At 34.6% G+C, this 21,473-nt stretch overlaps 2 protein-coding genes across 4 annotated transcripts in view; one reads left to right on the top strand and one right to left on the bottom strand.

The window, feature by feature from the left end:
* SMC2 (structural maintenance of chromosomes 2) overlaps positions 1–21,413 on the top strand; it is a 51,763-nt gene extending 30,350 nt beyond the window's left edge. For 2 of the 3 annotated variants that reach the window (XM_027105334.1, XM_027105332.1), the window contains 8 exons: positions 3,551–3,744; positions 4,782–4,925; positions 8,113–8,307; positions 10,203–10,403; positions 12,733–12,849; positions 15,981–16,141; positions 19,232–19,379; positions 20,271–21,413. In XM_027105334.1, the coding sequence (XP_026961135.1) occupies positions 3,551–3,744; positions 4,782–4,925; positions 8,113–8,307; positions 10,203–10,403; positions 12,733–12,849; positions 15,981–16,141; positions 19,232–19,379; positions 20,271–20,429 (1,319 nt within the window). In that variant the 3' untranslated portion in view covers positions 20,430–21,413. The other variant, XM_027105333.1, reaches the window with a different exon arrangement.
* The window catches only part of LOC113619869 (olfactory receptor 13C3-like), a 344,039-nt gene that overhangs the window by 17,293 nt on the left and 305,273 nt on the right, over positions 1–21,473 (bottom strand). Inside the window, 2 exon segments of the mRNA XM_027105337.1 lie at positions 4,468–4,511; positions 6,965–7,084. The gene's annotated coding sequence lies outside the window, so the exon portion shown is untranslated.

The raw sequence follows: 21,473 nt of genomic DNA, 5'->3' as shown, positions 1-21,473 counted from the left end.
ATATTTTAGATATTAACCCGTTATCAGATATATAATTTACAAATATTTTCTCCTATTCGGTAGTTTGCCTTTTAATTTTGTTGATGGTTTCCTTTGCTGTGCAGAGGCTTTTTAGTTTGATATGTAGTCCCACTTGTTCATTTTTGCTTTTGGTGTCAAATCCAAAAAAAATCATCAAAACCTATGTCAAGGAGCTTACCACCTGTGTTTTCTTCTAGGATTTTCGTGGTTTCAGGTCTTATGTTCAAGTCTTTAATCCATTTTGAGTTAATTTTTATGTATGGTCTTAGTGGTCCAGTTTCATTCTTTTGCAAGTCCAGTTTCCTTCCACCATTTATAAAAGAGACTGTCTTTTCCCCATTGTATATTCTTGACTCCTCTGTCATAAATTAATCGACCATGTATGTGTTGGTTTATTTTTGGGTTCTCTATTCAGTAGTTCCATTGATCTGTCTGTTTTTAATATCAATATTATACTGTTTTGATTACTCTAGCTTTGTAATAAAGTTTGAAAACAGGGAGTATGATTCCTCCAGCTTTGTTCTTCTTTTTCAAGATTGCTTTGGCTGTTTAGGGTCTTTTGTGGTTCCATACAAATTTTAGGATTGTTTATTCTATTTCTGTGGAAAATGCCATTGAAATTTTGACAGGAATTGACTTGAATCTGTAGATTGCTTTGGGTAGTATGGACATTTTAACAATATTCTTCTAATCCGTGAGCACAGAATATCTTTCCATTTATTTCTGTCTTCAACTTCTTTCATCAGTGTTTCCTAGTTTTCAGTGTACATGTCCTTCACCTCCTTAGTTAAATTTATTTTTAGGTATTTTCTGTTTGATGCAGTTGTAAATGGGATTGTATAGAAACACAACAGATTTTTTATACTACAACTTTGCTGAATTTGCTTATTATTTCTAACAGTTTTTTGATGGAGTCTTTAGGGTTTTCTATTTATAATACGTCATCTGCAAATAGTGACAGTTTTACTTCTTCCTTTCCAGTTTAGATGCATTTTTTTTCTTTCCCAATTGCTATAGGACTTCCAACACTATGTCAAATGAAAGTGGAGAGTAGGCAAGGATCCTTATCTTCTTCCTGATCTTAGAGGAAAAGCCTTCAGCTTTTTACCATTGAGTGTGATGTTAGCTGTGAGCTTGTCATGTATAGCCTTTATCATGTTAAGGTATGTTCTCTCTGTACTCACTTTATTGTGAGTTTTTATCATAAATAGATGTTGAATTTTCTCAGATGCTTTTTCTACTCTTCAGATGACCATGACTTTATCCTTCATTTGTTAATGTTATGTATCACATTGACTGATTTGCAGATGTTGAACCATACTTGTATCCCTGGAATAAATCCTACTTGGTCATGGTGTATGATCCTTTTAATGTATTGTTGAATTCAGTTTGCTAAGGTTGTTGAGAATTTTTGCATTTGTGTTCATCAGGAATAATAGCCTGTAATTTTCTTTTCTTGTGGCGTCCTTGTCTGTTGTGGTTTTTTTTTTGTGGTATGCGGGCCTCTCACTGTTGCAGCCTCTCCCATTGCGGAGCACAGGCTCCGGACCCACAGGCTCAGTGGCCATGGCTCACGGGCCCAGCCGCTCTGCAGCATGTGGGATCTTCCCGGACCGGGGCACAAACCCGTGTCCCCTGCATCAGCAGGCGGACTCCCAACCACTGCACCACCAGGGAAGCCCCCTTGTCTGGTTTTGATATCAGGATGATGTTGGCCTCACAAAATGAGTTTGGAACAATTTCTTCCTTGTCTACTTTTTGGAAGAATTTGAGAAGGAAGGATTGGTATTAATTCTTCTTTGAATGTTTCTTAGAATTCACCAGTAAAGCCGTCTAGTCCTGGACTTTTGTTTGTTGGGAGGTTTTTGATTACTTACTAAATCTCTTAATAATCTCTTTTCAGATTTTGTTTCATCATGATTCAATCTTGATAGGTTGTATTTTCTAGTAATTTATTTTTTCTAGGTTGTCTGGTTTGTTGGTGTAAAATTGTTAATAGTAACCTTTTATGATTCTTTATATTTCTGTGGTATCAGTTGTAACATCTCATCTTTTATTTCTGACTTTGAGTCTCTTTTTTTCCTTAGGGCTAGCTAAAAGTTTGGCAGTTTTAAAGAACCAGCTCTCAGTTTCATTAATTTTTTTTTCTATTTCTTTTTAGTCTCAATTTCATTTATTTCCACACTGATCTTTGTTATTTTCTTCCTTCTACTAACTTTAGGCTTTGTTTGTTCTTCTTTTTGATGCAGTTGTAAATGGGATTATTTAGTATATAGAAATACAACAGATTTTTGGTATAAAACTGTTTGAGATTTTTCTTGTTTCTTGAGGTAGGCATTTATTGCTATGAACTTTGCTATGAACTTCACTCATAGCTAGAACTGATTTTGCTACATATGATGTAAGTTTTGGTATGTTGTATTTCCATTTTCATTTGTGACAAAGTATTTTTTTATTTCTCTTTTGATTTCTTGGAATGACATTTCTACAATGAAAAGTAGTATAGGAAATTGTCTAATCATGGCTTTTAGGGTTATATTTGTACCTAGGTCCTAATGCTTAACAGTATATGTCAGTTTTGACCATCACATGCTCATTCTATCTTACTTTTTTATTTTTAAATTTATAAATTTAGAGGTAATATGTTTCCTATGCTTCATCCTAGACATGTTCTCACAGTGCTTCTCTACTTTAATAAAAGATTCCTTGAATAAAAATAAAGGAGCAAGGAACACTAAGTAAGCTTGCTTATAAGTAAATTGTAAGCTTTCTTATAACTAAAATAAAAAGAAAACACCATAGTTACACACTCAGTTCTGATGTTAGGAAGTATACAGTCATATAAAAAGAAGATGGTCTAAAAGATGGTCTGTGATATATATATATTTTTTTAGATGTTGGGGGTAGGAGTTTATTAATTTATTTTATTTATTTTTGCTGTGTTGGGTCTTCATTTCTGTTCAAGGGCTTTCTCTACTTGTGGCAAGCTGGGGCCACTCTTCATCACGGTGCGCAGGCCTCTCACTATCGCGGCCTCTCTTGTTGTGGAGCACAGGCTCCAGACGCGCAGGCTCAATAGTTGTGTCTCACAGGCCCAGTTGCTCCACGGCATGTGGGATCTTCCCAGACCAGGCCTCGAACCCGTGTCCCCTGCATTAGCAGGCAGATTCCTGCATTAGCAGGCAGATTCCCAACCACTGCGCCACCAGGGAAGCCCAAAAAAGATGGTCTGTGATCTTTTTATAAGTTAAGTTGTAGGTAAAGTTTATGTTACTCAATTTCATGTGATTGGAAGTAATTTCTTTACAGATCATTAGATAATTCAAGTATGGCTCTTAGGCATGATCTGTGTTTCAATATACCATTTCTAGAATAAGGTTAGAACAGTTGATTTTTTTAAAACTCTTGGCTCCAACTTTCCATACCTTTTCTTCTATTAAAAGTTGAATTTGTAAGCCATTAATATCTATACCTGTTAATAGTTGTTGGAAGACCTCACATAGGCATATTTACCTGCTTTATGATGCAGAGGAAAGTGAGGAGACCTTAAAAAACACCAAAGAAATTCAAAAAAAAGCAGAAGAAAAATACGAAGTATTGGAGAATAAAATGAAAAACGCAGAAGCTGAGAGAGAGAGAGAACTGAAGGATGCACAGAAAAAACTAGATTGTGCCAAAACTAAAGCAGATGCTTCTACCAAGAAAATGAAAGAAAAACAACAGGTAATAACTTTGTTTTGAAATGGAACTAATCTTTGAACATCAGAATAGAACTGAAGGTGGTAGAGCACCATTGGTTGGCCTTGGCCTTATTCATCAGTATTTATCACAAAATCCAAAAGTGAGATGTACTTCTTTAGGAGACACATTGCACATCTTATGAGTCAAATTAAAATATGCTTTACTCTGAAACCCTGGAATTAAGTGTTATGTAATTTTGAGTAGGGGTTGCATTGGCTTGCTAATTTTGGAGAAAGAGCAAAGTTGCCTTTTGGTAAATGTTTCTTTCAAGAGTGGACCAAAGCTCATATCATGTACGCAGAGCTGTGTCGTATCAGAGATTCACTGTTGACATTTCTGTTTGATCATTTTCGTGAACATACATAAACTGTGAAAGAATGATGTAAGACCAGGCATGTTATATTTACAAAGTGCTATTCGATCATAGACTGGTGATATCTGATTATATCTTTTGGATAGTGCCAAGGCTGGAATTTGACCTGCGTTTTTCTGTCTGCAGAGGCTGTGCTCAATCACTATTCTGTACAATTTCACTTAAGTCTAACTTTTGTTCATAGTTTTTTTTTGTTTGTTTTTTTTAACCCACCTTATGATTCTTTCATAGCTTGCACAGTATTTTCTAAAGAACTAAAGGCTATAATGGGAAAGAAGAAAATTAAGAAACTAATTTTTTTGTCACTGAATAATTGTTTAAAAAGGCTTTACCTCTGTTAATTTATCTGCTGTGTAGAACTGTATATCGTTTATCCCTATAGGAATAAAAGGATAAAGGATATAGTTTATACAGAGTTCTTTGAAGCCTTAAAAATTGTATGTACATTTGTCTTTTTTTTTTAATATAGAAAAATAAATTTCCTTTCCCCTTTCTTCTTTAGAAGTAGCTTACATGTTTTGGTAGTTGAGTAACTAAGCTATGGGTCTTACTTGCTTGAGAATCTTACTAATTTTGTTGACATGCATGTATTTATTTTTCAGTAGTTAATAAGCTGTTGAATGCCCAGATGCTGTGTTTCTTATAGGAAGTTGAAGCCATCACCCTGGAGCTAGAAGAGCTCAAGAGAGAGCATGCATCCAATGAACAACAGCTTGAAGCTGTAAATGAAGCTATCAAATCCTATGAAGGTCAGATTGCAGTAATGGCAGCTGAGGTGGCTAAAAATAAGGTAAGATTTACTAACCATATTAGAGAAATTACAAATGTTAATCTAATTCTGAAATGGTGGCTTGAAGATGTTTGACTTTAGAGGTCTTTAGAGACTTTATGGTCTCTTCACTCCTGTCATGATGAGTTAAAATTATGAGTACCAATCCAGAAAGAGACCTGAAATAATATTACTAACTGTTTTGGTCCAGGTCTATTCAGAAGACAAAAACTACACAGTAATTTCACCAGGCAAAGTTTAAATAAAAATTATTAACTATAACAGGAGTTTGTAATGATGCAGCATTGATTGCTAAGAGATAAAGAAAACTCTAAAGACTATACGAACAGCAGATACAGGGAACAGCGTTACCTATAAGGCTGAGGCAGTGCACCCTTGGAAGAAACAAATCTGGAAAGGAGCCCCATTTTACCTGCAGGGCTGAGAACCACATCTACTTGTAGAAGATAACTGTGGCCCACTGGTGGTGGAGTTTGGTGGAGTACTAGGGGAAATCATGCATAGGAAAGTGCTACACAGGGGCACTTGCTGGGAAATAGCTTTCCAGGGTGCCATGGAGAGGTGCCCAGCCTGCGGACTTGCTGGGATGCCAGGGGAAGCCATGAAAGCTGCTAGCCCCTGCACATGACAAGCTTGCCTTTGAGAAAAGCACATTGGACCAAAGAAGTAAAGCCCCTTCCTTCTACAGTGACCCTATAGCATCCTTTACTGATGAGGCTTCATACTGTTGCACCTGGCAAGGGAGAAATGTCCCCATCTCAGAAGCAGGAAGTAAAGGGTGGATTTGGGACTGAGGGGCTTTCAAATGTTATGAAGACATTTCTATTATCTACAAATATTAGAAATGGTCCCTCATGAATATTGGATACCCTCTTAACCCTGTTTTTAAATTCTGAACTTGAATTCTGTTTTATTTCGTATTATTTCTACTCCTACTTTTTAAAACTGAGATATAATTAGCATAACATTTATATTAGTTTCCTGTGTACAACGTAATGATTCAATTTGCATACATTGTGAAACTATCACCACAATAAGTCTAGTAACCATACATAATTACAGAATTTTTTTTCTTGTGATGAGAACTTCAAGATGTACTCTTAGCAACTTTCAAATATACAGTAGTGTTATTAAATATTGTCACTATGCTTTACAAAGTGTACCCACTTTTGTTTTTTCAATATAACTTTCATTTTTAAGTTTTCTGCTGTGTGGCTATATAGATACTCTTTTTGTAAGTAATATATCATTGATCTTCATGTTAACTAAAATATAACAGCTTTTAACAGGGGAGTTCCATCCATTTTACGTACATTATAGTAAAGTGTGCTTTTGCCTTTTGTCATCAGCTTTTACATTTTCTGTTGTTTTTCCCTTGAGATGATTGTTTTAATTGTTGTAGCATGCAGTGTTTTAGAAAGTAGTTCCTTCCTCTTCATTCTGTTTGTGGTTAAATTCAAGTTGTTTTTTTTTTAACACATTATTTATCAAACCAATAGCAGAATAACAATTCTTTATTCTTTTTGAAGATAAGGGATAGAAATGCTTTTCAGCTTTGTGTTTCTGATTACATTTTCTACAGTTTCTTTTCTGCCTTCTGACTTGTCTTTTAATCTCATTTTTCATCTCATTCCTCCATATTTTCTACCATCTTTCATGGACATCATGTGGAATTTTAAAAAATTAGATGTCATGTTTCTAAAGAGAAATGTGGAAGTAAAATAAGCCACTTCTTCCTTAATCTAAATAAAGATAAAATCAAAACGTACATATTTCTATAAAGAGGGCATCCATTTCTCTTTATGGAAAACTATAAAGTGGATCACTTAGTTTGTAAAGGTTGTTTTTTCAGGCTTTACGTTCTAAATTGTTTCCATTTGCTGATAATAGTAACTAAGGACACTCTCAGGGAGCTAAGAAGAGAAATTGCCTACTAACTAATCAGGTTCAAACAAAAGTAAAATTTTATTTTTGCTCAATCTTAAGTGATAGATTTCCTTGTTTTTTTCTTACCATTGTAAAGATTGAAACAGTCATACCTGCGATGCAATCTTCAACCTCTAGGCATGAGGAAATCTTCATAAACACGATTTTGTCATGGGTTTTTGTTATGGGTTTTTTAGCTGAATGCTGTGATTTATCTTCCTCCTGCAAAGGACCTTAAGTGAGACAAATTAAACATTATAAAACATTATAAGGAAATTAAAGCATTTATGGCACATTCATAACCTAACCATAATGTCAAGTATTGTTTACTGCTCAAAATGATCTTGTTTTCTAATGAGCATGCCTAAAAAATTCCTAAATTTTTACTGGTGCTTTTCATCACTTACAGAGATCTATTCTTCCTCAGTCTTTTAGCAGGTTGTTCTACTTATCTGTTTTCCCTCTACCTAAATCTGAGTTGAGCTAGGTTTTTTTGTTTTCAGACATTTGTGTAAGTCTGTGACCATATCTTTTTACCAGAAGGACTTTTAAGATCTAGCAAAGAGGTTTGAGGGGGAGGAGGTGAGAGTTGATAGACTAAATCCCAGCTGTAATTATCACTTTGGAGGTTGAATAACTTCAATCTCGGGAGGTAGGGGATAGTAAAAGTCAAAGCAAGAAGTTTTTCTTTGTGCCACAGATCCATTTCTTCAAAAAAGTTTCTCTTCCTCTTCCATATCTCCGTTTTGATCCCTCTGCTAGAACCAAACACTGACTTTCTACTGCCACTGGTAAAGTCCCTATGGCTTACCTCTATAGAAGGGAAAGGAACAAATGCCAGCTTACCTGCTTCCACCCCTGTTCTTTGCCCCTCCTAATAAATGTCATTTGGGAGTCTGTCATATTATCTTGTAAACTCCCCAAAATGCCACTTTTTTGAGAGACCTCACAGGTCAGATTCCAGTAGTCCCTCCTCCCCAAGGTGATCCCAGTTACACTGTATCTTGCAGAAACATTGTTGCTTTCAGCATGAACAGTACATCCCATCCTTTTTTTTTTTTTCTAGTGGTAATACAAGTTTTCACTTATCTGTAAATTCATTAGTCATTTTAATGGGGATATAAAATGTAGAGGGTTAGATGACTACCTGTCTGTAATCACATTGCCATCTTGCCCAGAAGTCTGTTAGATGATCTTTCAGTAAACTAAAAATGTCTCCATCTTACCTTGCTATATGTTGTCTTCTAATGATCTGTTTCAGGAGTTAGTAAATAAAGCTCAAGAAGAGGTGACCAAGCAAAAAGAAGTGATAACAGCCCAAGACAGCATAGTTAAAGCTAAATATGCAGAAGTAGCAAAACATAAGGAGCAAAACAATGAATCTCAGCTTAAAATTAAGGAACTGGACCACAACATCAGCAAACATAAACGGGAAGCTGAAGATGCTGCTGCAAAGGCACGTTTGTGTTGTTCGTTTTTACCCTTGATCAAATTTTTGCCTCTGTGTTGAAATATTCTGGTAAACTGCTCAATGAAGACCTTACTATAAATGGCAGAACTACTGTGTAACATAACTTTGAGGCTTACAACTATGTTAACTGCTCCTCAGCAATCACCAAGAGGCAAAAATGTTTTATTTTTAAATTTAATTTCAGGAGTTTATTCCATCTCCAAGATGTTTTTAACCAAATATTGAGTGGTCTCCTATGGAAATGACTGGTTTTTATCCCCAGTTGCTCATAGAACTAGTTATTAATGTGTTAGTAGTAATAATATGTGTTCTTTACCTTATTGCAAATTGAATTTAGGGAGCTCACAGAGAAATATACACAGGCAACTTCTAAAATAACGTCTTAAATGGTTTCTGGATGTCCTTATGAGGATCGGTTATAGTCAGTTTTAGCAGCTGCATTTGAAATCTGATGTTTTGCCAAGCAGTTATCTTTTTGAAGTTATCCCACAGTTTTTTGGTTACTCTTGAAGTTTCTTTCTTTCATGTGTCACAGTGCCTTAAGTACTTTAGAGAAAATACATGGTTTTGTAGAAATTCGTTGTTTAGTTAAGAGATTGCATTTATGTGGTCTTAGTAATTCACTCAGCATGTTTTCTTACTGGTGTGTAACAGTTTGGTGCCTTTTAAATCTTTTTAACATCATAAAAATACAAGAGATTTAACATACAAAACAGTTTTCCACCCTTTCTGAAAGAGCCATGAGTATCTGTTCAGGTTCATTACTTGGTTTAAAAAACATTTTTTTATGGCCACGTCATAATATCCTAGTATTTTATTAGTATTGCTTTCCTAGTAGCCTCCTATTAGTGGATTCACTGAATTATTACCAATGCTAATATTACTGTTAATGGTTTTTTTATAATTGAAAATGCTAGTATTGATGATTGCTAGGGGATTTTATTTACAGTTAGGGAAGCGGGTAGAAAGAAGGACTTGTAAGTGGAACTGCTAAAAAGTCAAGGATTCTTTGAAATACATAGTTTGTCAAATATTTATTGCATACTATGCCAGGCACTAAAGATATAAGAATGAACACAGAATGTGTTCATAGAGCTTACAGATCAGCAGGAAAGAAATGATTATTTTACTTTGGATTCTAGTGGTGAGACTGTACCTATGGAACTAATAAGGATGATTGAAGAGGATTAGATTCTACCAGTCAGAACCAACCTTGAACAATTCTAGTAGAAGAAAGTCTTCCTTAAGCACTATAATTAAAAAACTTTAATTGGTTATATTATATGAAGAAGTATTTTACTGTGCCTTGTCAAAAGAGGGTGGCAAGGGGATAGAGTCAATATTCAGGACAGTTTTTTACTTAGATTATAATTTCCAGAAGAATTATTAGATATCACTCAGGATTAGGCTTCCATGATTTTACCAACTCTGTGACTTAAGTATTCTTATAAGACTTTTAACTTTCACAAGCTGTTTTTTTGAAGCAATTGATTGAATTTGGTAAAATCTGGAGCCTCATCTGACTTGTATTTCATTATAATGGAGATGTTCTATATATGTGTGTGCATACACACACACACACACACACACACACACTTTGTAACTGTTTCTCTTGAGTTGGCTCTTACTCTCATGCTTGAGTAATAGGAAAATCTTTGTCTATATAGTCTCAAGTTTCTTACCTATCCTCCAGGTAAAAATATTCTTACTTATTATAGGTCCACTGTCAACAGTGAATCTCATTTTTTCCAAATGTGTCATTGTGGGATTTTTTTCCCAAAATGTGTGGTTTAAAATTAGTAAATATTTAAGAAACTAATTTTTAAATAAAGGTTTGTAAGCAATGATATCATTCTATTATCATTATCACATGTGGCTAGGTGTCCAAAATGTTGAAAGATTATGACTGGATTAATGCAGAGAAACACCTCTTTGGGCAACCCAATAGCACCTATGATTTCAAAACTAACAACCCAAAAGAAGCTGGTCAGAGACTTCAGAAGTTGCAAGAAATGAAGGAGAAACTAGGAAGAAATGTCAATATGAGAGCTATGAATGTACTGACAGAAGCCGAAGAGCGGGTAAGTCACTTTGCTATGACTATTTGGCCACTTCAGAATATGAGTAGCATTGATGGCTTCATATGACCCCTGAGGCGATTATTAGAGTCAATCTTTTACTTGATGCTTTTGATAACTTGTTTTCTTTGCATTTTCCCTTTCTCCCTTTCCAGTTATTTCTTTTCTTATTTCATTCTTTTTGCATCATCAGTTATATATTCTGTTTTACCTTGAATGACTTTTCCAACTCCTTTCTTATTTTTGGTGTAAATAAAAACAACATTTTTGATCATGTTAGCTCTTCACATTTCTATCATTTCTTTCACTTGCCTTTTTGAAAGATTTTGAAAAATAGAGTACAGGTTTCCCCCACTGTCCAAAAGTAGCGCCAATCCTGTGAAAACTATTCCTGTGAAAGGGTATAAAGCAAAGAAGCAATTACCTTAGGGCACATCTTGCTAACAGATGCATAAAATAAACTGAGGTAAAGCACAGATGCTCATCGACACAGTTCAAAGCTCTGGTGGCTTAATGCTGAGATGCTTAGTGTTGTTCCCTGTGAGGAGCTTGATGGTGCCACTCTCCCTGCTCGGGGTGTGTGCTGTTTCTCTAAGGGCTCACTGCAAAACACATGTTGAACACTATTTGTGCTTTTTACCTTTTCTTGTAAAAGTAGTGGTGTAAAGCAAACTTCCGAAAAGTGGGGGACACCCGTGTCCTGCTGTCTGCCTCCTCACGGTCAGCCACTCCAAAACTCCTGTCTTCCTTTGACTCCAGTATATGCTGGAGCCATCACATAAGTAAATGGCTAAGATTGTTATATACATAAACACTGTTTTAATCTGTAAATGCAGCAGTGTCTTCTCTGTTTTAATGCTCTCAGTTACTTGATAATGTTATCCATCTCCCCTACCTTTTATAGTCTGCATGTCCCTAGAAAAACCCAAAGGAGAAAGCAGTTCCTATTGATGGCTCCATAGGAAATAGCAATCTGAGTAATTTTATATTATACCTTCTTTAATTCTGTAAAATTCTGTTTGAATTTGTATAGCAGAGTTAATGAGAGCTCTGTAAAAATGGAAATACTTATGAGCTCAATCACTTCTAACAAATTTTTTGGTAACAGGTTTTTGTAAACCGTTTTTGACATTAGTGTCTACAGAGAATCTATGTTAGATGCTGAACAGTCTAATAATGCACCTGCTATGATCTCTATAAAACGTTCCTGCTGGTTTACATTTCTCCATTAAACCTTTGCAATATATGGCATCTTTTTGGAAAGGAAATATTTTGTCTGAATTTGAGCTGCTTAACATCATGAAACTTGTTTACTTTTACTTGTTTGCTTCATTAGATAATGATAACTGGGGCTAATGTTTTTTTAAAAGAATTTACCAACTCCCATCTCCTTACCAGAGAGGAAGGCTCTATTGTTGATCAGCAGCTGGCCTTTTGTTGTTATATTTTGTGTCACCACATATAAGAAACTACATGGAATTAGCAAGGAATAGGATAAAAATATGGCCAAGCTCCTAAAACCTCCTCTCCACAAAGGAGAGGGATGGCAAGGAAACTAGCAAGACTGGCTGGAGTTTTTCAGGGAGAATTTGAAGCTCCTTGAAATGTGATGCTTTGAGGAGAAATAAGTTAAAAGGATTTTTAGAAAGTTCTGCTGCTGCTCATGGTTTATTCTCCCTCTGTTGCCTCCCTCAAAATTTTTTTCAGTAAATTTCTACATTAACCAGGGAAGGCTACTTTGAAGATGTGATGTTTGAGTGGAAACTTGAGGCACCTGTTATGTCAGAAATAGAGGAAGAACAGTGCAGGGTCCATAAGGCTACAGTGAGCTTATTATGTTCACGAAACTGAAAAAAAGTGACCATATGGCTGAAGCCTGGGGAGGAGTGTGATGCCAGAAATTCAGAGATAAATAAGATCCAATTTATGTAGGACTTTATACACCATGGTGAAGAATTAAAATTTTATTTGTGTCACTGCTAAGACTGACCTTGCTTCTTAAGCATGCAGGGCTACTTTTGAGTTTACATATGACAAATTTTCCTTTTTGCCTTGGCTGCTAGGAAGATAAGGGAATCCTAGTGGAGTCAAAATATTTCAACAGCTTGTCCTATAAATTCTCAGTTATAGTAATTGAATTTTACATATAGATGATATATTTACTTTCCTTAATTTGGCTTACATTATAATTCAATGTAGTATATCTTTTTGGTAAATAGGAGTTGTATATATTGCATATAAGAATAATGAAATCTCTTTATTCTTGACTGAATTCTAGAATATAAAGAAAATTTTGTGTTTTCCCAATTAAGTATGCCTTTTATCTTACTAGTATAATGACTTGATGAAGAAGAAGAGAATTGTAGAAAATGACAAATCCAAAATCCTTGCAACTATAGAAGACCTTGACCAGAAGAAAAACCAAGCCCTAAATATTGCTTGGCAAAAGGTATTTGAACCAAAAATTGTATAATTTATTCTGTATGAGGAAAGGATGAAAGATAAAGTTAATAGGGTTGTACTCTAAGATGAATTTGAAATAGCTAATTTTCGTTTGAGGCACAGCTCAGACCTTAATTAAAACCTTGTAGGCTTTTTAAAGCATTTTTGTCCTTTTGGACTTTACTACTGATTTGCACAGATAAGTTGTGTCATTCCATCATGCTCTCATAGTCTACTTCTCTGGTTCCTAAGCTATATTAAATTTCTAATTTTCTGGATTTCTACATGTTTCCTTCTTACATCGTTTGCCGGGTCTGGGTTACTGTTTACCCTCTTCCCTTCTTATGAGATCATAGGTTCTAATATTGGACAGTATCTAAGGCTTCTTCCAAATATCTGCTATAGTCCCACTCATCCTCTGCTTAAAACTGGAAGCATTATCTGTTTCACATTGGGGAAGCTCTCTCTAACTGTTGGAAAACCTCTCCAAAGGACTCCTTGAGTTCTTAGCTCTTCAGTTTCTCTTGCCCAGACTCACAGAGGTCAAATATTAGTTCTAAAAATGTTTCTATAGCAAGATTGTGTATTCCTTACCACTTATAAATTAATTGCATTTCAGAATTCATAAGTATTAGGCATTCTTAGATTTTTAGCAAAGGATTTTTATACATGTTAGATTAATAATTACATAATTATAAAGTAATACTAATTTTATATAATTATAGTTAAGAGCAGTTCTGTCATTTTACATGAATTATCTTAATTCCATAACTTTGATAATTATTATCTCTATTTTACAAATGAGGAAACAAGCTTAGAAAGGTGAAATAGCCTAATATAACAGTCAAAAGGTAGAAAAAGTGGAATTCTCTTTTCCTAATTAGAACTAAAGTTAAAATTGCCTTTTGTTGCTTTTTAAGAAGTAGAACTGGGTAATAACCAAGGAAGTTCAGTATTCATTTCCAGGATTCATCTGCAACAGAATCCCAATTACCATTTTTGTTTCATTTTATGACAACTTTGGCAGATTTCAAGGTTCTTTACTATTATTTCTACTTCCCTGGCTGCATAGATTTATCTCCTTTAGGATAATTCCTTAGCCTCTTCTGTGAAGTTTTCCTATACCTACCATAGAAAAAGACTCCTCCTCAAAAAAGATTCCATAGTTACTATGCTGTTTGGTACTTTAACAGGCCTGAGCCTCGGGGATTTAACTGGCACCTTACCTCTTTTTCTCTTTTTAATTCTTCAGGAACTTTATTTTTGGTAATGGCAGAACAATTGTGTCTTTCAATTGCATTGTTTTTCCTGCTCTACAACTTATTTTCAGTGTTCAGTCTCCCTGTAGTATTTGTCTTTTCAAAAATGCTTGCAAAAAGTTGGCCCCATTATTCTTGCACAATATGTGGATTTAACACTAGATCTGAGAGATTCTGTCTTTTGTTTTCCCCATGGTTCCTGGATTTAGTGTGAGTACAAATTTATCTTTTAAACTGATTTTTCCCCAGTCTCTAAAGTTCTCCCAAAGCAAGTAAATTTATTGAGTGCTTATGATATATGTCAGGCACTATTCTCCTATTAATTTTCCCACTTAATTCTCAAAGTAACCTAATGAAGTAGGTACTATTATTATCGCATTACATTATTTCCTTATGGCTTCAAGTATAGTTGATTGACAAAGCCAGAGTATTTTAGGCACTGGTTGTGTTTTTTGCTTTTTTGTTTCCTTCTAGCCTTATTGGAATTTCAAAATTCAGTTTATTTCCTATCTATATTCTTCTCTACCCATTAACTGAAAGTTTGTCTTTTCCCTTTTGGAGGAATTTCCACATGGGATCCAGGATCCATGGTCATCTTTGGAATTTAGTAGCATTTAGTAGTCTTAGTTTTGAGCTGCCTCTCTCCTGCCTGGTCAAAAAATTTTTTTTAAAAGAAAAGGTGTTTATAAATACAATGCTATCTTCTGTCATTCTCCTAGAAAAGACAGCAGTCCTCTCCTCATTGTGATGAACCTTGCCTAGCTCTGGAAATCTATCCCAGATAAAACTAGAATCTACTTTTTCTGTGTAGGATATTAGCATGTGTACAGTTGTTCTTAAGATATGTGTTCCTTAGTAAATTTATATTTAGGAGACTGTTTATGTCTAGGAGATTTCCTTATTACTACAAATATTCATAAAAAGTCTATTTGCACTTGAATTTTATACTTGAAGGTGGAGATTTCCCTAGAGAACATGGATGTCAAATCCTCGTGTGTGTGTGCACATGTGTGCGTGCATGTATACATTCTCAATTTTGTCTGCTGAACTCTCTAAGATTATTAGTCATGTCTTTGAAGACAGATGTCTGAATTCTCAAGGCATTGATCAAGTGTGTATGCACAAAAATTACTCAGTTACAGTCTAGAATATTGGTCCTAAATCTCTGTGTAATCTTTTGCTGAGCCTTTATGGGAATAGGCCAAATAGCTTCTTTAGCCTTTTTCTTTTGGGGCTCAATCCTGTTCCTGTCCCTTGATACCTTAACTTCTTTGGCTTTGAGAAGAAGCATAGAAAAGAACCACTGAACACCTTTAACAGATCTGGTTTGATTTCATGCCCCTTTTTCTCCTAGACTTCACCCTGATCTTAGGCTTCTTAAAGTTAGCTGATAACCATAGGCCTTACCATACCAGTCAACGGAAAACAAATTTTTTAAGAGAACATTTTATGCCAAAAAGAGTTTTTGTTTTTCTTCTCCAGCTGAAAGTTCAATCTCCTATATTATCCAGTTGTGTGTCTCTGAGGATTCCGGCAACCATGGCCTTTTGTTGTATCAAAACCTCATGGTAGAGTTAGAGGTATAGCCTCTAGTTTCCCCTGGAAGTTAGAGCAAAGCTCAGTAAACTCTTTCTGTAAAGGGACAGATAAGTATTTCAGAGCCATGTAGTCTGTGTTGCAACCACTAGACTATATTGCTGGCAGCCACAGACAATACATAAGTGAATGGGCATGGCCAGATTTGTCACATGGACCATAACTTGCCAACCTCAGAGCTAGGGTAACAGACAACAAAATGCTCCTGCTGGTTTGCATATATACACATCATTTGATTCTTCTTGGAAAACCTTCTCTGATATTTTATCTTTTTTTTATCCAGGTGAACAAGGACTTTGGATCTATTTTTTCCACTCTTTTGCCCGGTGCTAATGCTATGCTTGCACCACCAGAAGGGCAAAATGTATTGGATGGTCTGGAGTTTAAGGTTGCCTTAGGAAATACTTGGAAAGAAAACCTAACTGAACTTAGTGGTGGTCAGAGGTGAGTGAGTAATCCCTTTGCAATAATCCTCTTACTTTATTATAGTCCAACATCTCATTGCCTCCCAATTTTATTTCAGATTTGCTTTGCTATCTTTGCATGTAGAATTTAAGGAGCCTAATATGTGAGACTACAAATTTTAGTTAGGACATTTGATTAACATAGTAGGCAACAAAGTAGAAATAAGGATTAGCAACTAGAAAACTAGACAAAATACATGAGAAACAATTACTTTCAGACATTGGAAAATGGATAACCCAGGAGATACCTGAGAGAAATGAAACAAAAATGCTGAGTCCACTGTTTACCCTAGCTTTCTCCCTAGGATCAATTTTTTGACTGCAGATGCAGGGAGGGAAACCCACACAAAGTCCAGTAGTCTTACTAAAAAATGAAGGAAACAGATTAGAATTTGGGGAAGCCCCAGAGAGCTATACATTAGCATTACATTTGCACTACCCCTAAAGTGAAGGCTATTTTAGACACCCCTTAGCAAAGGTTCATTGCAGGCCCAACATGCTTTAAAGACAGACAACAACGTTGAGACTGTAAACAACATAATCACAGTGTTCAGCATCTAATAAAAATTACTAGACAGAAATCGAGAAAATATGATTCTAGACAGAAATCGAGAAAATATGATTCATAACCTAGAGGAAAAACAGACCCAGAAATGACAGGTGATGAAACTAGAAGACAAGGAGGTTAAAGAGTTAATTAACTATTTACAAGAAAAAAAGAATGTGATGAGAGACATGGAAGCTATCAACGAAGAATCCAGTGGAACTTCTAGAGATAAAAAATATACCTGAAAGGAAAAGTTTACTGCATAAGAGTAACAACGGATTCGACAGAGTAAAAGAAAGATGATTCAATTTGAAGACATATCAATAGAATCTATTCAAGTCAAGCTTAGAAACATGAAACTGTAAAAACAAAAAGAGCGTCAGTGACCTGTGGGACAATATTGAGAGATCTAACATACATGTAAATGGAGTTTCAAAGGGAGAGGAAAACAGAAAAAAACAAAAAAAATAATGGACCCAGATTTTCCAGATTTGATGACTTCTGTAAACCCACATACTTGATTTCTGTGAACCCCAGGTAAGATAAACGCATACACTCGCTTCCTACACATACAGTAACACAGCAAGGCATGTCATATAAAGTTGCTGAAAACCAGTGATTAGGAGAAAATTCTTAAAAGCAGTCAGAGGTAAAAAGGCATATTAAGTGCCAAGGAACAAAGAAGAATGACTTTAGCCTTCTTGTTAAAAACTATGCAAGCCATTATAAAGCAGAAACTAACACACCATTGTAGAGCAATTATACTCCAATAAAGATGTTAAAAAAAAACAAAACAAAAAACTATGCAAGCCAGAAGTCTGGAACAACATCTATAAAGTGCTAAAAGAAAAATGTGTCAACCTAGAATTCTGTATCTAGTAGAAATATTCTTCATATTGAAGGCAATATATTTTTTCAAAAAAACAAAAGGTGGAAGAATTTGATTCCAGCAGAACTGTACAAGTTCAAGGAAGTTCTCTGGTGAAAGGAAAATGATACCAAATGGAAACTTGGATCTGCATAAATGAAAGAAGAGTACTGGAAATAGCATGTTCTGGGCTTCAGGGAAGTTTCTCCCAGCCTTGTGTTATGCAGTGATTCAGACAATCAGTATATCGAGAGAAACTTAGAAGGTCATTTGGCCTAACTTCTTAACTGCAGAGAGCCAAATAATTAAAACCTTCTGAGAGAAAATTGTGAATATCAATATAATTGAAGATGTTTATTAATTTTGTATTTTTTCCCCTGCAGGATGTACAGTCCACAGTTCTTGAATTGTTCTCATGTGCTCTATGCCATCATGTAACTCTTCTTTTATGGATGTAGAAAATACTAAGACCTGTTAATTTCTCTTATGAAATCTTTTGTCATTTTTATGAATAGAAGTCCACTCTTTATTTTTCATTACTGATAAAATTCCAAAATATTTTAAGTCAAAAAAGACAGCTTCTGCTGCCTGTCAATCAAAGTTGAATTCCACAGTTTAGATCACAGCATCTTTCATTGTTTTTGCCAAAGTCCTAGAAAATTTTTTGAGGAAAATAGAGAATGTATGCTTATTTTCTTACTGGAACCTAAAAATTATTTCCATAATTAAGATGATATAAACTTATTTTCAGATTATTATGGATTATACCATAATCCAGCATAGTAGTTTAAGTGTTGATGAGTTGTTTTTAAGCTCAGTGCCTTAAATATTTGGTACAGAGAAAGACACTGAAAAGTAATTTTAGGTTTCTTGAGTGACCTCAGCTACCCTCGCTACCCTCTATAGCAGTAAAGATCAATTTGTTTGGTTTTTATTGTACTGTTTCATTCATTTCCTTTGCTAGAAATTTTGGTTTCACCTTCCTAGACCCCCTCTACTTATACACACAATTTTTTTTCCCCACTTACATGTTTCTTAATAAATACCCTATTGGAATACAGTAAGCATTAGACTATTTACTCCAGTGCTGCATGTCAGGAGATATTTGAAGTTACAGAATTAAGTGTGCTACAGATGTTACTGTAATTTTAATACTATTTTTAAATAATTCTAAACATTTGTATTACAATAAACAAGGCTTTTTAATGAAATATTTAAGAAAAATATAAGAATTGTTATATTTCTTCATTCCAGACTAGAACAAAAACAGCTGTAGTTAAAGGGGATATAGAAAAGAACTGAAAAAGAGTTTTAGGGAGAGAAAGAGAAAACTATTAACACTAATATGATCTTTTCTTAAGCTTAGGTGCCAAATATAACATCCTAATTATCTGACAGGAAAGAAGAACATATACCTGTTTTATTCAAAATAAAACTTGTTGAAGAGAGGGAAAAATGGAAAGCTAAAGTAGAAAACATTTTAACGAAACAAAAGTTTTCAAGTTTGAAACTTAAGATTCTTTTTTCTATAACTATCTTTCAGCTAAATTGGCACTATTCATAATAGTAACAGGACAGCAGATTTGCTTCAGTGCTTTGGTAAAAAGTGGTAAAATCAAGTTCTGACAGCTTTTCTTTCGGCCTTCTTTTCTTAGGTCTTTAGTGGCTTTGTCATTAATACTGTCCATGCTCCTCTTCAAACCTGCCCCAATTTACATCCTGGATGAGGTAGATGCAGCCTTGGATCTTTCTCATACTCAGAATATTGGACAGATGCTACGTACTCATTTCACACATTCTCAGGTAAGAACCAAAAAAAGTCTCAGAATAGTTCTAGTTTGTTTTCTAAAACTACTTTTTAGTAATGGTCAGTATAAATAAGATATTCAGGATTGAGGAATACTAAGGTGTTATGTATCTCTTTAAATATATTTCTATTCAAATGGGTATAGAAGAAAAGAGGGTTTTGTCTCTTATTAAAGAAAAGAGCCTGGAATTATAAATTATAGGTTGTAACATGAGGGAGAATCTAATTTTTTTGTAATTTGGAATTTTTTAGGGTAATTATTTTCTCTAGCTAGCTGCCAGAAGATACACAATCAAAACAAGACTGTTTCAAGGATACACCTGAAAAATATATCAGAAAATCATGTGGCACTTGATGGGGTACTCTTCATTCCTCCTAGAAAGTGATTTAAAAAACCCTTGAAGCTAAAAACAGTTTGTTTTTATTGAACTGTTGCTGCAGGAACTAAGGCTACTAAATATGATTATATAGATAATGCATTGAACAATTCTGGGGGGCTTCACTTACCATAGTTATCATAGACTGTGTATTTATTGTGGCAGTTTTTTTAGCAGCTAACAGTGGCATTTAGAGCTAGCAACAAGACAGTGATACTAACTGGAGAAGATAGCAACAAGCAGCCAACCAGCAGAAGATAGTAACTTGGGTAATGAAGTATTCAGAGTAAAATTAAGAGACTCCTAAAACTGCATATGGAAAGAATTCATTGAGGTGCCTAATAATAACTATTTGTCACTTGCATTTGAGGATGTGCATATGCATGGAGCCAAGCATTTAAAGTAATAACAAAGTATCTCCAAATGATTCTTAACCTCAGTATAAAAAGAGTGAACTTCTTCAAGGATACTGCAAAAAGTACTTTATGCTGTTTTTCTTTCTCCCTTAAGTTCATTGTGGTGTCCCTAAAGGAAGGTATGTTCAACAATGCAAACGTCCTTTTCAAAACCAAGTTTGTGGATGGTGTTTCTACAGTAGCCAGATTTACTCAGTGTCAAAATGGAAAAGTTCCAAAGGAAACCAAATCCAAGGCAAAAGGACCCAAATGATCACATACGGAAGTTAAAAGTACAAATTTATTCTTTCACCTTGACTTGTTTTTTAAACATAAACTTTTTAAGAACTTGGGATTCATGTAATTTTTTCATATAAAAAATTTAATCATTTTGTTACCTAACCCATTTTCTCTTCCTTTATATAATCACTTATAAATGAGCATAAATTCCTCTGTTCTGAATTAGTGTAAACTGTGGTCCAATTACTGTGATTGTGATTTTATGTATGTCATCAAATGTTTTTTCTTACACAAGTCTTTTATATATTAGGAAGCCAGAGATACATATTTGGTGGTATGTTTTGTATGTAAAAGCAAAACTACAAAGAAACAGATGAAATTAAATTATAGGATAAATATAGCTGATAATCAGCTTTTAATAATTAGCTAATTCCTACGGTAATATTTGTGTGTTTTCTATTGCTAATAATGTCATTCAGGTAAGGAAGAATTATAAAGCAAGTAGCTGGACCAACAAAGGGAACACAAAGAAAGCTATTAGGCATGCACTGAGTTATTTGTGGTTAGTTCCTTGAGGACAATGCCAGATCCTTGATTTAGACTCAGATGGGAAGCAGATCTTAAAAGATTTCTGTCATTTTAATGACGTTTGAATATCATGTTTCTGTATGCTTAGTAATTGGTCTGTGCAGTCTTGTCTTTTTAAAAATCTTTATGAGTATTTTAATAAAAGCTTGGGAGAAAGGTATGTTGCATGCTGCTCTCTGTTGCAAGTTTATCTGAAGTCTCCTAATATTTTCAATATTTCCTAATATTTTCAATAATCCAATCAATAACAATCTTGGTGAGTGAGAATATAGGAGCCAATATATATAAATAAATAGATCCATCTGTTCTACCAAAAGGACTCAAAATTTGATGATTATTATATTTCTTAGTGTCCACTGCTTTCCAGCTTAAAACCATGAATTTCCTTTAAGATTTCAAAAGATGGCGCTAATAAACACTGTAAGAATACTATATATGGTTCTTAGTATCTCTTAATATGTCCCTAGAACCATGTGTTCTGAACTCCAAA

The sequence above is a fragment of the Aethalodelphis obliquidens genome, unplaced genomic scaffold, assembly GCF_003676395.1.
Source record: "Aethalodelphis obliquidens isolate GAN/ISIS:26980383/991018 unplaced genomic scaffold, ASM367639v1 scaffold7, whole genome shotgun sequence".
NCBI lineage: Eukaryota > Metazoa > Chordata > Mammalia > Artiodactyla > Delphinidae > Aethalodelphis > Aethalodelphis obliquidens.
The sequence above is the reverse complement of the archived record's forward strand: the minus strand, read 5'-3'. Positions and strand labels throughout refer to the sequence as shown.